The 16899-nt window shown below is 44.5% G+C and overlaps 1 protein-coding gene across 1 annotated transcript; it reads left to right on the top strand.

Annotated features, from left to right (window-relative positions):
• Nucleotides 1-3468: 3468 nt before the first annotated feature.
• LOC308576509 (anionic trypsin-like) lies at nt 3469-10795 on the top strand (the record flags this gene model as incomplete). Its single annotated transcript, XM_081175892.1, has 5 exons — nt 3469-3508; nt 6092-6248; nt 7863-8119; nt 9963-10099; nt 10646-10795. The coding sequence occupies 5 exons, from the start codon at nt 3469-3471 to the stop codon at nt 10793-10795; spliced, it is 741 nt and encodes a 246-aa protein (XP_081032018.1).
• Between the last annotated feature and the right edge of the window lie 6104 nt (nt 10796-16899).

Genomic DNA, 16899 nt, shown 5'->3' with positions numbered 1-16899 from the left:
TTTACAATCATTTGAACATTTCAAAACTTGACTTCCTTCCCCCTCTTTCTGCGGTTCCTTAAAATTATTTTAAATATTTTCTGCATATCAAAATTAATTTGCTCATTTATTCATCTCCTTTAAATGTATACTCTTATAACACTGCAGGTTATTACAATAATCCTGCCAATGTTCTTATCTGTTTACAATTTATTTGTAAATATTCAATAAACCATTTCCATTCTTTTATAAAAAGTTTGTTATCTTGATTTCCTATTTTTCCGGTAAGTTTCGCCATTTCTGCATATTCCATACGTTTTTGTATCCATTCTCCTTTTGCTCCTTTTCCATTTTTGGGCAAGTAACATTCTTGCCGCTGTAGTTAAATACATGAATATATTTCTATACAGTTTGGGTAGTTCTGTCCCTATAATCCCCAAAAGCAGGACTTCTGTTTCTTTTACATACGTTCTTTCAAACATCTTTTTCAATTCATTATATATCATTTCTCAGTAAGCTGGCTGACACGGTGTCTTTAGAAAGCATTCCAACCGTTATGTACTGAAGTTCTCACCCTGGACCAGCAGGGGGATACTGTAGATAGTTATGCAAATGAAGGATCGAAAGTGACGTTCAGTGATTGGATGGATACTGTAGATAGTTATGCAGATGAAGGATCAAAAGTGACGTTAAGTGATTGGATGGTTTTAGAAAGTTGTTACAGTAACATGGTACTGGAGCTCTATATAAGCAGGCTGACTGAGCCCTTCAGTTCAGTTCTGTCCTGGCCTGTGAATAAACAAGAGCTGTTTGAAGAATTGCTGTGTCGTCTGATATGTTCACCCACAACTTAACACCAACCCACCCACCCCCCATCTCCCAGAACCTGGCAAGCCTTAAAAGTAGGAGAGCAAAGAGCTCAAAGACAGAGGGCACATAGCAGCACCCGTAGAGGAGTTGATGAGCATGATGAATGAGGAAGTGGGAGAGACAAGGGGTGGAGATTCACTCAGGACAACGCCATTATCCAAGAGGCTGGATTCTATAGCCTCTCTCTGTAAAAACTGAAATAAAAAGGACGGCAATAAACTTTCCCTTGTCTTTATACTTTCCTGGGTAACTAGCTGGGAGCCGCTGACAGCATCCTGACAGTTATTTGCGTATCTTGCATAGAAATGTTTTCTTTTCTTTGACCCAAATCTACAGCCGATTCATCCCATCAGGCCCTTGAGTTTTAGAGTTAAGGAGAGAGGGATTTCTGTCTCTCCACATGATTCTTATATATCTTATCTTGTGACAATTACATAAAATGCAAATAACCCTCATGTTGTTGTTTAGTCGTTTAGTCGTGTCCGACTCTTCGTGACCCCCTGGACCAGAGCACGCCAGGCACTCTTGTCTTCCACTGCCTCCCGCAGTTTAGTCAAACTCATGCTGGTAGCTTTGAGAACACTGTCCAACCATCTCGTCCTCTGTCGTCCCCTTCTCCTTGTGCCCTCCATCTTTCCCAACATCAGGGTCTTTTCCAGGGAGTCTTCTCTTCTCATGAAGTGGCCAGAGTGTTGGAGTCTCAGCTTCACGATCTGTCCTTCCAGTGAGCACTCAGGGCTGATTTCCTTCAGAATGGAGAGTTTTGATCTTCTTGCAGTCCATGGGACTGTCAAGAGTCTCTTCCAGCACCATAATTCAAAAGCATCAATTCTTCGGCGATCAGCCTTCTTTATGGTCCAGCTCTCACTTCCATACATCACTCTGGGAAAAACATAGCTTTAGGCTAGCCTGAAAGGAAAGGTGATTGTTTTTGTTTCCCCTTTCCTGGACTACAGCGTCCTTTTTGAGATGGAGTGAGACTATATTGTAGGTGGAGCTTCCTTCAGCTGCTCAGAGACAACCCAAATTTCTAGACCGAAGTCTGCGATTAAACATCTCTGCTAGTCATCACTGGGTGAGGGTGTGAGAGAGAGGAATATCTTGATACCTCTGCACAAATTTAAGAGTCTTACAAAACATGTTAACAACCCCAGTTTGGGTTGCACAGGGAGGACTACTGAACTCCTGTTGCTAAGAGAGCTTTGTTGTGTTCATATAGACAGAACCAGACTGTTGGTGCCGGGGAAGGAAGCCGATATAATACAGTCACATAAAAGCCACATTCGACACTTGCAAAGAGCTCAGAGATGTGGATCATCTGGTGTGTGGCTATGTGCTTCTTAAAATTCGGTAAGTCCTTTGTCAGAATCCTCTTCTCTGCTTTACAGGCGGCTTTTAATATTCTAATCCGAGACCCAGGTTTAAATTTCCTCTTTCCTCTTTCTCTTTCAGGATTCTCAAATGCTGAGATCACCCAGCCATGGAGCCTGGTGCTGCAGGAAGACAAAACTGCACGGATTGAGTGCGAACAAAAATATCAGCACAACGTCATGTTCTGGTACCGCCAGGGTGCCGAGCCAGGTCTACAGCTCCTCTTTCACTACTATTATACCCAGCAACAGCCTGCAGGCAATGTTTCTGACCGGTTCACAGCTGATATGCCCAGCACAGATCGCTTGATCCTGAATATTTCCCCTGCAAAGCAGGAAGATTCAGCTGTGTATTTCTGTGCAAGCAGCAGAGACACAGCAGTTCAAAGTAACCTCTCCTTCCTACAAAATCCTCTGTGTGTCCTCATCACTCTGCCTGTGTGGGCAACTGTGCTTGAGTGGTACGATTCCATTTACCATGAAATATACTCAAGAGTCGAGAGTGGATTTCATGCTCTTTATTCAGCTCATAGTGGTGAGGAGGAGTGGAAGTTCCCCCACAATATCTGCTTTATATACATTATTTACACAATGGGCCCCACATGATTGGCTAATTCCGGGATCCTCCTGTAGGCCAATCAGGTTGTGGAGTCACTCCCACCTGGAGATGGATTGGGTGGCTCCTGCGGACCAATCATATTGCTGCATTGTTCTAGGACCAATCAGACTGCTGCATTCTGAATCCTGTTGTTCTAAGACCAATCAGACTGCTGCATTTTGGATCCTATTGTTCTAGGACCAATCAGACTGCTGCATTTTGGATCCTATTCAACTCAGTACATAACAACCATGTATGGACCAATGTGAGATTCCAATTCCTCTGCGGGGCTTCTGGCAATGGGAAACTCTAAGGCAGAGTATGTGCTCCAGAATCCTCTAAGGAGTTTGGATTCGGGACATTATAAACATTATAAAACAGTGTTCAGGGCCAGGCGGGTTTGCTGGCTGACCTGGCAGCCTCAGGCTGCAACATTTGCCTTTTCTATTATTGGAAATAGCATGTCTTTATCACTTTTCCATACGATAAAATGCTCAAATTATCCCGAGATCCTGGGAAGTGAAAAGCTGCCGTGATGACCTCGGGAGGTGGGCATTCAGCCAGACAAAGCCTTCCAGCAGCTATTTAGGACATGAAACCTCCACCAATTTTCTACTCTGAGCAGGTAGTGTGATCATTGGCAGAGACACCATGAAGTTCCTCTTGATCCTTACCTGTCTGGGAGTAGCGGGTGCGTCCTTTGATGCTGCTTCATCTTTCTCTCCTTGGAACTCAGGACAACTAAAAAAAAAAGAAAAGAATTTTCTATCATAGGCTCCACTGGAGACAGCAAACGCCCTCCAGAAGTTATATTTGTCAACCTGCTGGGATAACGCAGTTGTGAGCAGTGGTAGGGCTAGCATATGAACACATGGAGCAAGCTGTCTGTAGTGCCCTAAGCCCAGTGCATTTTTTCCTAGCAAAAGAGGTGCCAGAACTCTCCACGAACTTCTTCGTTTTCTTAGAATGGCAATGACGTGCATCTGAGAGGTGCTGGAACTGAGTTCTGGTGATTTCTGGCTGAAAAAAAGGCCCAGCTTTAGACTGTTCTTGGGTTGGTTGGTTTGCTTGCTTGCTTGCTTGCTTGTTTGTTTGTTTGTTTGTTTGTTTGTTTGTTTGTTTGCACTAAGATACAGGTCTTCATATGGGACGCGGGTGGCGCTGTGGGTTAAACCACAGAGCCTAGGACTTGCCAATCAGAAGGTTGGCGGTTCGAGTCTCCCAGTGACGGGGTGAGCTCCCGTTGCTCAGTCCCTGCTCCTGCCAACCTAGCAGTTCAAAAGCACGTCAAAGTGCAAGTAGATAAATAGGTACAGCTCCAGTGGGAAGGTAAACAGCGTTTCCATATGCTGCTCTGGTTCACCAGAAGTGGCTTAGTCATGCTGGCCACATGACCCAGAACCTGTACGCCGGCTCCCTTGGCCAAAAAAGCGAGATGAGCGCCGCAACCCCAGAGTCTGTCACGACTGAACCCAGTGGTCAGGGGTCCCTTTACCTTTTACCTTTACAGGTCTACATGGTCAGGGCCAGACCAATCATGAGGCAGGGTGAGGCAATTGCCTCAGGCAGCAGATCTAGTCTCCAGGGTGTGACCTGCTCCTTGAAGGCCACATCTGCTGCCTCCTCGGCAGCCCCATACCCAACGCCACCTCTGCAGAGGCCTTTTGGCAATAGGAGGCACTGCTGGTTTCCTCCCACCCTTGTTCCCAATGAAGATTTTTTGCCCCCACCCTTTGTTCCTGATGTAGATCTTCACTCACCCCTTCTTCCCTACCCAGGGTGCGGTGAGGAGCCATTTTGTGGCTCACCTCAGCTGCCAGAATATCTTGGGCCAGCACTATTCATAGTAAAGCTATTTACGACAGGCAGCTAGAGTCACCATATTGCCACTGTTTTGCAAAGACCTCCGCCTTGCTCGTTCCCTGGTTCGCTGCATGATTTGGCAAGGCACTGCCTTAGCCAAACCAACCTTCAACGGGGTTGTGTTTCAAAGAAAACTGTGGCAATAACTTCAGTACTCGGTACACTGAAGAGCCTTATGTAATGATAAATAATTTGTCTGTGCATAAGTTTTGTTGCAGCCTCTGCTCTGCAGCTGAAAACAGAGAGCAAGGTGGATTTTAGCACGGCGCAGTTGCTTCAGGAGTGATGGTGCCTCGTAAAAGTTTAGGCTATGCAGGGTCCTCAAAATGTTGTTGGACTCCAACTCCCATCATCCCCAGTCAGTATCACCCACAGTCAGGGATTCTGAGAGCTGTAGTCCATCAGTATGGAGAAAGATACTTTCTGCTAACCATCAGGCAATGGCTTTCCCCACCTGCTTTGCCCAACCCTCCAGCCCCAGGAGACTTTCCCAGACCATAATATGAGAAGAGCGGAAGCAGCTTAGAAGAGAGAAGAGGAGATATTCTTAAAAAAAAATTTTTATGTGTGTCCTTGTTTCTCAGTTGGATCTTTTTACATGGTTTCGTATGCTTTCTGGAATTTTTATGCATTGTGTCTATGATAATAGTTTATTAATTCTTGATTGTAATTGATAAGTGTAAAATGTTTAATTATTATTTGCTGGTATTTAATTTTACTGTTGACTATTGTATTTTAATGGATTATTGAATATTGCTCTATTTGATATAGGTTGTTTATTTTAAAGCTATTGTGACTTTTTTGTACAGTGGTACCTTGGTTCTCAAACTTAATCCATTCCGGGAGTCCGTTTGACTCCTGAAACCGTTTGAAAACCAAGGCATGGCTTCCGATTGGCTGCAGGAGCTTCCTGTACTCAATTGGAAGCCGCGTCGGACGTTCGGCTTCCAAAAAACGTTCGCAAACTGGAACACTCACTTCCACGTTTTCGGTGTTTGGGAGCCAATTTGTTTGGGAGACGAGCTGTTTGGGTACCAAGGTACCAATGTATTGGATCAGACTGTTACTACATGTGCAATCTTTGCTGCCTATTTTGTTGTTTCTTCAGATTGTAAAACGCCTTGTGTATAGTAATCTAGAAAGGCAGTACACAAATTAAAAGTGAAATGAAATGAAATATTTGGAGGGCACCACAAAAAACTACCCCTGATTTAAAGCATTCATGCAATCCAATCTTTGGCCTATCCATAAGAAATGTGGTGCCGTTCTTTGTGTGCAGCGAATTGGCAAAAAAATTACAAGGATCTTCTTGAGTCAAGGCGCTTCTGTTCAGTAAGATTATGCATTTCTGGCGAACATAGCAGGGTGATCGTCACTTTGCTTAGTTGACAACTGTCCTTGGCTGTCACAGCTGCTGTCCCCTTTGATGACGACGACAAGATTGTGGGAGGCTACACCTGCCAGGAGCTCTCGGTCCCCTACCAGGTGTCTCTGAATGCTGGATATCACTTCTGTGGGGGCTCTCTCATCAGCAGTCAATGGGTCGTATCAGCTGCTCACTGCTTCCAGTCGTGAGTAAAGAAGATTCAAATCCTTCATCTGTGTTGCTTAGGCTCTGTTTCCCTCTCCCCGGTACCTTCTTTCAGAGCTAACAAAGTTTGGATGGGACTAGGGCGTCACCAGGGAGACAGGTACCTTGGCATCTACATGCTGCAGATACTCAGGACAGATCAAAGAAAACAATTCTCCACATAAAGGTAAAGGGATCCCTGACCATTAAGTCCAGTTGTGACCGACTCTGGGGTTGCAGCGCTCATCTCGCTTTATTGGCCGAGGGAGCCGGCGTACAGCTTCTGGGTCATGTGGCCAGCATGACTAAGCCGATTCTGGCAAACCAGAGCAACGCACGGAAACGCCATTTACCTTCCCACTGGAGTGGTACCTACTTATCTACTTGCACTTTGACGTGCTTTCGAACTGCTAGGTTGGCAGGAGCAGGGACTGAGCAACGGGAGCTCACCCCGTCACGGGGATTCGAACCGCCAACCTTCCAATCGGCAAATCCTAGGCTCTGTGGTTTAACCCACAGTGCCACCCGCATCCCTAATTCTCCACATAGCCGCACAGTAACCTTGGGTCAAATGTTTGTGGTGATGGCTTCTCTGAGGGAGGGGAAGTGTGCTTGCAACTTTCAAGTCAGCGCCCCATAATCATGAAATAATAATAGTAATAATAATTTATTATGTATACGCTGCCCATCCGGCTGGGCCTCCCCAGCCACTCCAAGGCGGTTCCCAACAGATTAAAAACAGAATAAAACATCAAATATTAAAAACTTCCCTAAATGACATAAAAGACTTCCACTGAGTTATGAATGTATACCTTCTCTTATCCATGCATTTGAAAATAATGATAACCAAAGAATGAACCTAAAGTTGAGTTCACACAGTTTGGGCAACCAGCATTTCCTCATAGGAACTTTTGCGTCTTTCCAAAGCTTTGCTACACATATCCCTTGCCATTTGCTAAACAGTTGTTGACAATCCTAAGCTTCCTTTTTTAATCACTGCCTGGCCTTAAATATGACCAGGAAGATTGTCTGTGGATTTTCTTTTTCTTCCTATTTTAAGTTTTTCTTTATACTTTTCAAGTTTATACATTTCATTAGTTTTACAAATCAATTTAACATTTCAAAACTCGACTTCCTTCCCTGTCTTTCTGCAGTTCCTTAATTAAAAAAAAAAATATCTTCTGGATATCCAAATTCATTTCACTTGCTCATTTAATTATCTACTGTAAATATATACTCTTGTGAAACTGCAGGTTATTACAATAAGCCTGCTAATGTTCTTATCTGTTCACAATTGATCTGTAAATATTCAATAAACCATTTCCATTCTTTTATAAAAAGTTTGTTATCTGGATTTCTTATTCTTCTGGTAAGTTTCACCATTTCTGCATATTCCATGAGGTTTTGTATCCATTCTTCCTTTACTGGGACTTCTGCTTCTTTCCATTTTGTCGGTGGTTTTTCTGGCACTTTTCTGTACATGCTCTACGTGAATCAACCATATCACATTCTAGAGCTTCATTTAGATTAAACATTTTGGACTTTGGCTGAGAATTCCACACTGTAACATACACTTAATAATAACCACTGTAACGTGTTGCAAATATTTCAGTTTCCGCATCCAGGTGAGGCTTGGGGAATACAACATAAATGTCCTGGAAGGGTCAGAGGAGCTCATTGATGCGGAGAAACAAATTCCCCATCCCAAATATGACCCAGTTACCACGGACAACGACATTATGCTCATCAAGCTGGCTACCCCTGCCACCCTGAACTCCCGCGTCAGAGCCATTTCCTTGCCTTCGAAATGTGTGGCTGCTGGGACCGAGTGCCTGATCTCAGGATGGGGCAACACCCTCAGTGATGGATGTGAGTTAAAGCATGTTTCATGCATTCAAATCACACAGGGCAACTTTTCTTTCTGCAGGAATTCAAGGCCAAACTAGACATTGCCATGGAGGTGCATCTAGCAGCCTCTCAGCACTTTTAGTAGTAGTAGCAGTAATAATAATGATTATGTTGTTGTTTAGTCGTGTCTGACTCTTCGTGACCCCATGGACCAGAGCACACCAGGCACTCCTGTCTGCCACTGCCTCCCGCAGTTTGGTCAAACTCATGTTCGTAGTTTTGAGAACACTGTCCAACCATCTTGTCCTCTCTTGTCCCCTTCTCCTTGTGCCCTCCATCTTTCCCAACTTCAGGGTCTTTTCCAGGGAGTCTTCTCTTCTCATGAGGTGGCCAAAGTATTGGAGCCTCAGCTTCAGGATCTGTCCTTCCAGTGAGCACTCAGGGCTGATTTCCTTAAGAATGGAGAGGTTTGATCTTCTTGCAGTCCATGGGACTCTCAAGAGTCTCCTCCAGCACCATAATTCAAAAGCATCAATTCTTCGGCGAATATAATAATAATAATAATAATAATAATAATAATAATAATAATACCAATAATAATAATAATTTATAGCAGCACATGTAGGGGCTGCTTAACCTTTTCCTCCCTGGCTGTTCCACAGCCCATGTACCATTTCAAATGGAGAAATGGCATGTTTGGATGCTTCTCCGTACAAAACAAACCCGCCTGAATATTGAAATATGGCACGTTAGGGAGATTAAGCTGAAACTCATTTCTTATGGGATTGTTATTTAGAGCATTGGTACCCCCACTGGACGTGGGTGGTGCTGTGGGTTAAACCACAGAGCCTAGGACTTGCTGATCAAAAGGTCGGTGGTTCAAATCCTCGTGGCGGGGTGAGCTCCCGTCATTCGGTCCCTGCTCCTGCCCACCTAGCAGTTTGAAAGCACCCTTAAGTGCAAGTAGATAAATAGGGACCGCTTTCTAGCGGGAAGGTAAACGGCGTTTCCGTGTGCGGTGCTGGTGCTGGCTCGCCAGAGCAGCTTCATCACGCTGGCCACGTGACCCGGAAGGGTCTTCGGACAGCGCCGGCTCCCGGCCTCTTGAGCGAGATGAGTGCGCAACCCTAGAGTTGGTCATGACTGGCCCGTATGCGCAGGGGTACCTTTACCTTTACCCCCACTGTTTAGTCAAAAAAGGGCTTCTAATGTGGCTTAAAGGTAAAGGACCCCTGACAGTTAAGTCCAGTCGTGAACGACTCTGGGGTTGCAGTGCTCATCTTGCTTTACAGGCCGAGGGAGCCGGCGTTTGTCCGCAGACAGTTTTTCTGGGTCATGTGGCCAGTGTGACTAAGCCGCTTCTGGAGAAACCAGAACAGTACACGGAAACACCGTTTACCTTCCCGCCAGAGCGGTACCTATTTATCTACTTGCACTTCGACGTGCTTTCAAACTGCTAGGTTGGCAGGAGCAGGGACCGAGCAACGGGAACTCACCCCGTCGTGGGGATTTGAACTGCTGACCTTCCAATCGGCAAGCCCTAGGCTCTGTGGTTTAGACCAAAGTGCCACCCGCATCCCCAAGGTGGCTTATGTACCAACACAACACAAAAGGAAAAACGGGGCAGGGAGGGATGAGGAAAATAGCAAACTACAAAGTAGGTACATAGAAAGGGCAAGTTTTTGGTGGTTTAATTCCTGGTGTAATTCCTGAACTTTGCAAACCGTAGTGATATGGCCCTAGGAACACTATACAATATCACAGGTCATGTTGTGGTTCAGTAGTTTTTGCTTCTCTCTTAATTTCTTGGTTTATAACAATATTCCTTAATTCCTTTTCCCCCACCCACTCCATTTTGGGGCAGTCAACCTGCCAGAGCTTCTTCAGTGCCTGGATGCTCCCGTTCTAAGTGACGCCGAGTGCAAGGATGCCCTGGTGGGGCAAATCAGTCCAAACATGATATGCGCAGGATACCTGGAAGGCGGCAAAGATTCCTGTGACGTGAGATGCTTTTCTGTGCCTTTTTTCTTTTGCCCAGACACAAAATGCTGCTGCTGCTGCTGCTACACTTGTGCCTTTAATTAGAAGAACCATGCGGGTCACATTTGCAGATGACACCAAACCGGGGGAGGGGTAGCCAATGCCGCAAGATGACAGAATCAGGATTCGAAATGACCTTAACAGATTGGAGGATGGGAACCAAACTAATAAAATGAATTCCAATAGGGATAAATGCAAGGTTTTTCACTTAGACAGGGAAAACCAGCTGTGCACAAATAGAAGATTATGTTCCATACATTAAAAATAGGACACATTCTAGAAGGCAGGTTGAATCCAAACTGGGAAATATTGGCTTCTTGTGGAGTAGAGCCTAAGGGTTCAAACCATCTCCAGTGCTAAGTTGGGAAAATGAAACCCCTTTAAGGCCTTCAGAGGAGTGTGTGTGTGTGTTTTCCCCTTTAGAATGCCATAATCAGACTTCAGATGCATAAATTGGTACCCAACTAAAAAAAAAGTTTCTTAACTACCCAAATCTTTTATTTACAGGGGGATTCTGGTGGACCCATGGTATGCAATGGGGAGCTCCAAGGAATTGTTTCTTGGGGCATAGGGTGTGCTCTGAAAGGTTTTCCTGGCGTATACACCAAGGTCTGTAACTATGTGGACTGGATCCAAGAAACAATTGCGGCCAACTGAAAGATCCATCCCTGTCTTTGGATATTTGCCTTTTCTTCTGTTTAATTCAGCACCGTGCTAAATAAAGTCAGATCATGTGATGCAGCCATCTTTTTCTTTCATGAGTTAGCAGGGTTCTAAAAGTGAACTAATTCCCCCCTCTATACTTTGAAGTTTTTATACTGGGCATCCGTGTTAAACATTCCTGTCACACAGTATTCCTGACAATTATAACCAGTGCTATTTTTCTTTTTAAAAAATATGTTTAGGGGTACTCTCATTTTGACTCAAGAAAATGACCATTTTATAGTTCAAATGAGGGAAATAAATACAGTAAATAGACAAAAGTACAAAGAACATGCATTACTCATATTGAAATACTGCCCCTCAATGAGGCCAAACTTTCATCAGTAAAAAACCACACATCCACATTCCACACTGCTTCACACATTAAACGCTCACTTCCATATGAGACTCAGGAAACACTGGGAAAGGAAAGGAAGCTGCCATTGGAGGTGGTAACAATGAAACTGACCAATCACCGTGCTAGATTCTAATTCCTACTTCACACATTAAACGCTCGCTTCCTTCTGAGACTCAGGAAACACTGTGACAAGAAATGAGGCTACCATCAGGGGTAGCAACAGAACTGACGATTCACCGTGCTAGAGAAGAAAGTAATTTTTTATACTTTTTAAAGTTTCTTCTCCCGTTAGATTCACAAAATGTTTAGGGGTATGCGTACCCTGCGTACCCCCAGAAAAAAGCACCGATTATACCACCCATTAAGGAAGTAAGTTCATTTTGGAATGAATGGAGAATTGAACCAAATGGGGTTCAGTTTCAAAATAAATGCATCGGGCAATGAATGGTTGTGTAGATTTCTTGCCCCATTTGTACCCATTTGTTGGCAGTGAAGCTTACCTGGCTTTGGGGGCTGATGCTCTTAGAGGCTGTCGTTATATTTATCCATGATGAATTGTACGACATTTTGGGGGGAAGGGAATAGTAGCTAACACAAAAAAGTGCCCACACAACTGTTAACTACTGAAATCAGTTTTGCTATCACTGCCCCCATGGCGACAGCAACTTTCCCACCCACCCCTAAAGTCAGAAGCAAGAACCAAAGAACAAAAATGCATGTAGGTACCGAAAGAAATACGAGTCTAATGAATGAATAATGAAGAATTGCCCTACTCGATAAAACCGAGAATCCTCCCGTTTAAATATATTGTTACAAAAGTTAGGTGCCTCCCCATTTCTGTGCTGAGCAGTGGCAAGGGCCCATGGGGTACCAGGCACAAATCCAGTGTCTGTGGTCCTTTGGGGAATTGAAGACATGGCGGAGGCTGTGGTAGCTTTAAAAATGTGATTTATTCACATACAGTGGTACCTCGGGTTACAGACGCTTCAGGTTACAGACTCTGCTAACCCAGATATAGTACCTCGGGTTAAGAACTTTATCTCAGGATGAGAACAGAAATCGTGCCCCCCCCCCCACAAAAATCCTGGCTACACCCATGCATGCAAAGTTCAGGCTTTGCTCCCACTCAGGATTGACATCTTACAGGATACCTGTAACTATTTGTGGCTACTGCCAAAGAAAGCTGAGTGGCAAAAAAAATTGTGGTTAATTACAGTGGTATCTCAGGTTACAGACGCTTCAGGTTACAGACACTTCAGGTTAAAGACTCCGCTAACCCAAAAATAGTATCTTGGGTTAAGAACTTTGCTTCAGAATGAGAACAGAAATTGCGCAGCGGCAACGGGAGGCCCCATTAGCTAAAGTGGTACCTCAGGTTAAGAACAGTTTCAGGTTAAGAACGGACCTCCAGAACGAATTAAGTTCTTAACCCGAGGTACCACTGTATTTACACCTGATTTTAGATGGAGTCCAGATCTTAAAGCATGGTCATCTCAAGAGGGGCTTGTTCCCACCAGCAGGGCAGCGCTAGAGTCCAGGGCACCTCTTTCTCTTTTTCCTCCCTTCTTCCTCTCAGCACACCTTGTTAAATAAACTCTTTTCATGTCACCTCGCACCCAGTTACCCAGGCAACGTTCCAAACCCCTAGTCTGTTCACACCTCAGGGCAGGGGGGAAGGACAGTTCTCCTGTGCTGCCAAATGGCCTTCAATGGCCCTGCATTGTTTCTTAATGGCCCTAGCTTGGCCAGGTCCTTTTGCATAGGCTGGCCCAGGAATCCCTCTGCAGCTTGCATTTCTCCCTTCACATCCCAAGTCATCAAAATCTTACCATTTGTTAATTTCTAGGGGTCATCCCCCCACCCAATCTATAACACCATTATTGTCTAACCAGATGCTTTGAGAAAGCCTCCCAGGTCAAACTCTGTTGACGCAAGCAGCTGATTACCAGAACCCATGACGCAAGCAGCTGATTACCAGAACCATGTATCGCCAAACTTGCTGTTTTTGGACTACAACTCCCATCATCCTTAGCTAACAGGACCAGTGGTCAGGAATGATGGGAATTGTAGTCCCAAAACAGCTAGAGGGCCAAGTTTGGCCATGCCTGTATTACACAGATTCGTGCTTGGAGGACAGAACAGGGGTCATCCACCACCTGACAAATAACAGTCTCTTAGGCACAAAGACTTTTCTGAAAATCTTGAGCATTGTCATCATGGACTGGGGTGGCTCTGCAGAGTTTTGGAGGGAGTTCTCTCCCAACCCTACCTGGGCATGCTGCAGACTGAATGGTGGACCTGCTACACACAAGGCAGAAGTGCTACCAATGAGCCACACATCTCTTCCCCAAAGGACTTGAGACCGGTGGAGGTCTATATACATAGGTTTACATTGGAAAGAGGTGTTCCACTGGGAGTGGCCACTACCGAGAAGGCCCTCTGCCTGGTTCCCTGCAACCTCATTTCTCATAGTGAGGGAACCGCCAGAAGGCCCTCAGAGATAGATCTCGGTGTCCAGACTGGATGATGGAGGTGGAAACGCTCCTTCAGGTATGCTGGGCTGAGGTCATTTAGGGCTTTAAAGGTCAGCACCAACACTTTGAATTGTGCTTGGAAATGTACTGGGAGCCAGTGTAGATCCTTTAGGACCAGTGTTATGTGGTCCCAGTGGCCACTCCCGGACACAAGTCTAGCTGCCACATTCTGGATTTGTTGTAGTTTCTGAGTCACCTTCAAAGGTAGCCCCACGTAGAGCGCGTTGCAGTAGTCCAAGCTGGAGATAACTAGAGCATGCACCATTCTAGCGAGACAGGTAGGGTCTCAGTCAGTGTACCAGATGGAACTGGTAGACAGCTGCCCTAGACACATAACTGACCTGTGCTTCCATAGACAGCTGTGAGTCCAAAATGACCCTCAAGCTGCGTGCCTGGTCCTTCAGGGGCACAGTTATCTCATAGCCTTATCCTCCATGAATTTGTCTCTCTGCAGCCTGGATCTCAACCAAGATAAGTAGCATTAACTGGTATGAACCCTGGAAAAAGGAGGTATGAACATGGTAGGGAGGAGAAGCACTCAGTGCCATTAATAGGTGAAGCTTTTCCTGGCATGGAGATACCATGTTAAATTTCTCTATTCTAGGCTACTGTGAAATGCGAAAGAGCAGGGGAAGAAGAAAAACTGCAGCCTTCTATATCACTTCCCCTTGCACGTGTTACACTAGCAACAATTCTCCATGGTTCTCTGTGCCAGAACTATGGGCACCAACCAGCAGGAAAGTTTTCTCCCCGCTCTGGGAAGGAAAAACCTGGGTTTGACAGAGTTGTATAGATAGGATAATGAGGGAGTGCAGAATTGATCTCTGGAATCTTTCTGACTTCTCAGGGCCAGGGGGAGGTCTTTTGCAACCCAGGGTAGGGGAACGAATGCTCCCTGCGCCAACATTTTGTCATATGCCGGGCAGGAGAATCTAAACTCATGAAATAACCACAACTACACCCACCGGATGTGCATGTCCATATTCAAGTTCAGAAGATACTGGGCAGATTTTACTAGCTGATGCAATTGGAGATATGTCTGCCATTAGCAGGCAATAGGTGACCTTTTATTTGAGGACAGTTGGGGCATTCTGGGGCATGAATGTTCCTTCTCGGCATGGTGCACCCACATAAAGCTCGTGTCCTCCAACATTTCTCCGATGAAAATAAGGATGTCCTATTCCATCATCATCATCATCTCCATCATCGTCATTGTCATAATAATACCACTCTACCTATCAGACTGAGGGACGCGGGTGGCACTGTGGGTTAAACCACAGAGCCTAGGACTTCCCGATCAGAAGGTCGGCAGTTCGAATCCCGCAACGGGGCGAGCTCTTGTTGCTCGGTCCCTGCTCCTGTCAACCTAGCAGTTCAAAAGCACATCAAAGTGCAAGAACATAACTAGGTACCGCTCCAGCAGGAAGATAAACGGCGTTTCTGTGCACTGCTCTGGTTCGCCAGAAGCAGTTTAGTCATGCTGGCCACATGACCTGGAAGCTGTATGCTGGCTCCCTCGGCAAGTAAAGCAAGATGAGAGCCGCAACCTCAGAGTCGGCCACGACTGGATCTAATGGTCAGGGATGCCTTTACCTTTTACCTATCTGACTGGGTTGCCCCAGCCACTCTGGGCCACTTTCAACATATATTAAAACATAATAAAAGATGAAACATTTAAAAACTTCCCTCTGCAGGGCTGCCTTCAGTGTCATCTAAAGGTTGTATAGTTACTTATCTCCTTGGCTTGGGGGCCACATAACTCCATTTCCTCCAACATTTCTCTGGTGAACATATGTCCTAAGGAAAAGCGGGACATTCCGTGATCAAATAAGAAACCAGAATGGCTTCTTTAAATCTGGGACTGTCCCTGAAAAACAGGGAAATTTGGAGGGTCTGTGTGTGGGATCTGTAGTTACAAAGGATTCACAACACGCCCTAGCCAGAATAGTGTAGTTATTAGGTTATGAAATTCTCTGTAAAGCTAAAGAAGGTCAGAACAATGTATGAACAGGGCTTGGTGGTTTCCTCGGCACTGTATATTTCCCTTTTTTTAATAAAATATTTATTAAAGTTTCACAAATTATATAATCAAACACAACAATACAAACAAACACAAACAAGAAAAAGCAAGTATACTTTCAAATCCTTGTTTTCTTAAAACTTACTTCACCGACCTCCTCATACCTCCCCTTTCTGCATTCCAATTTCAAATATTTAGTTCAGCAAATCCTCACCCTTAATTTTATCTAATTGTTAACCTTTCTTTTCTTTTAACTTAATCTTTACAGCTGTAATCCACTTAATTTCTAAAGCCACATCATTTTAACACTCATTAATTTTACAATGTTTCTTAAGATAGTTCTTAAATTTCTTCCAATCTTCTTCCGCCGTCTCTTTTCCCTGATCTTGGATTCTGCCAGTCGGCACTGTATATTTCCTTTTTTTTTTAATAAAATTTTTATTGGTTTTACAAAATTTTATAGAACAAACAAACACTTAAAAAGACAAACATACACGTATAATTTCATATCATATTTTCATAAACCTCTTTTCTGGGACTTCCCCATACCCCCCCTTTCTGCATCCCAATGTCCATAATTTTATAGCAACTCCCATTTGTTACTTTCCAACCTCTGTCATCTTAGTCATCTCTATATTCTGACCTTATATCACTGTATCCCTTTGTTCCTGAAAACCACAACACTCTAACATTCATTAAGTTTATAATAGTCCTTAAGATAACTTTTAAATTTTCTCCATTCTTCTTCCGCCGTCTCTTTTCCTTGGTCACGGATTCTGCCTGTCATCTCGGCCAATGTCATATAGTCCATCACTTTCATCTGCCATTCTTCCAGAGTGGGTAGATCTTGTGTCTTCCAATACTTTGCGATGAGTATTCTTGCTGCTGTTGTAGCGTACATGAAAAAAGTTCTATCCCTCTTTGACACCAATTGGCCGACAATGCCCAAGAGAAAGGCCTCTGGTTTTTTAGGAAAAGTACATTTAAGTACCTTTTTCATTTCATTATAGATCATTTCCCAGAAAGCCTTAATCTTCGGGCATGTCCACCAAAGGTGGTAGAAGGTACCTTCAGTCTCTTTACATTTCCAACATTTGTTGTCGGGCAAATGATAAATTTTTGCCAGCTTGACTGGGGTCATGTACCA

Source organism: Podarcis bocagei, assembly GCF_964188305.1.
Source record: "Podarcis bocagei genome assembly, chromosome: 17".
Classification (NCBI taxonomy): domain Eukaryota; kingdom Metazoa; phylum Chordata; class Lepidosauria; order Squamata; family Lacertidae; genus Podarcis; species Podarcis bocagei.
This window is presented reverse-complemented; position numbering and strand designations above follow the sequence as displayed.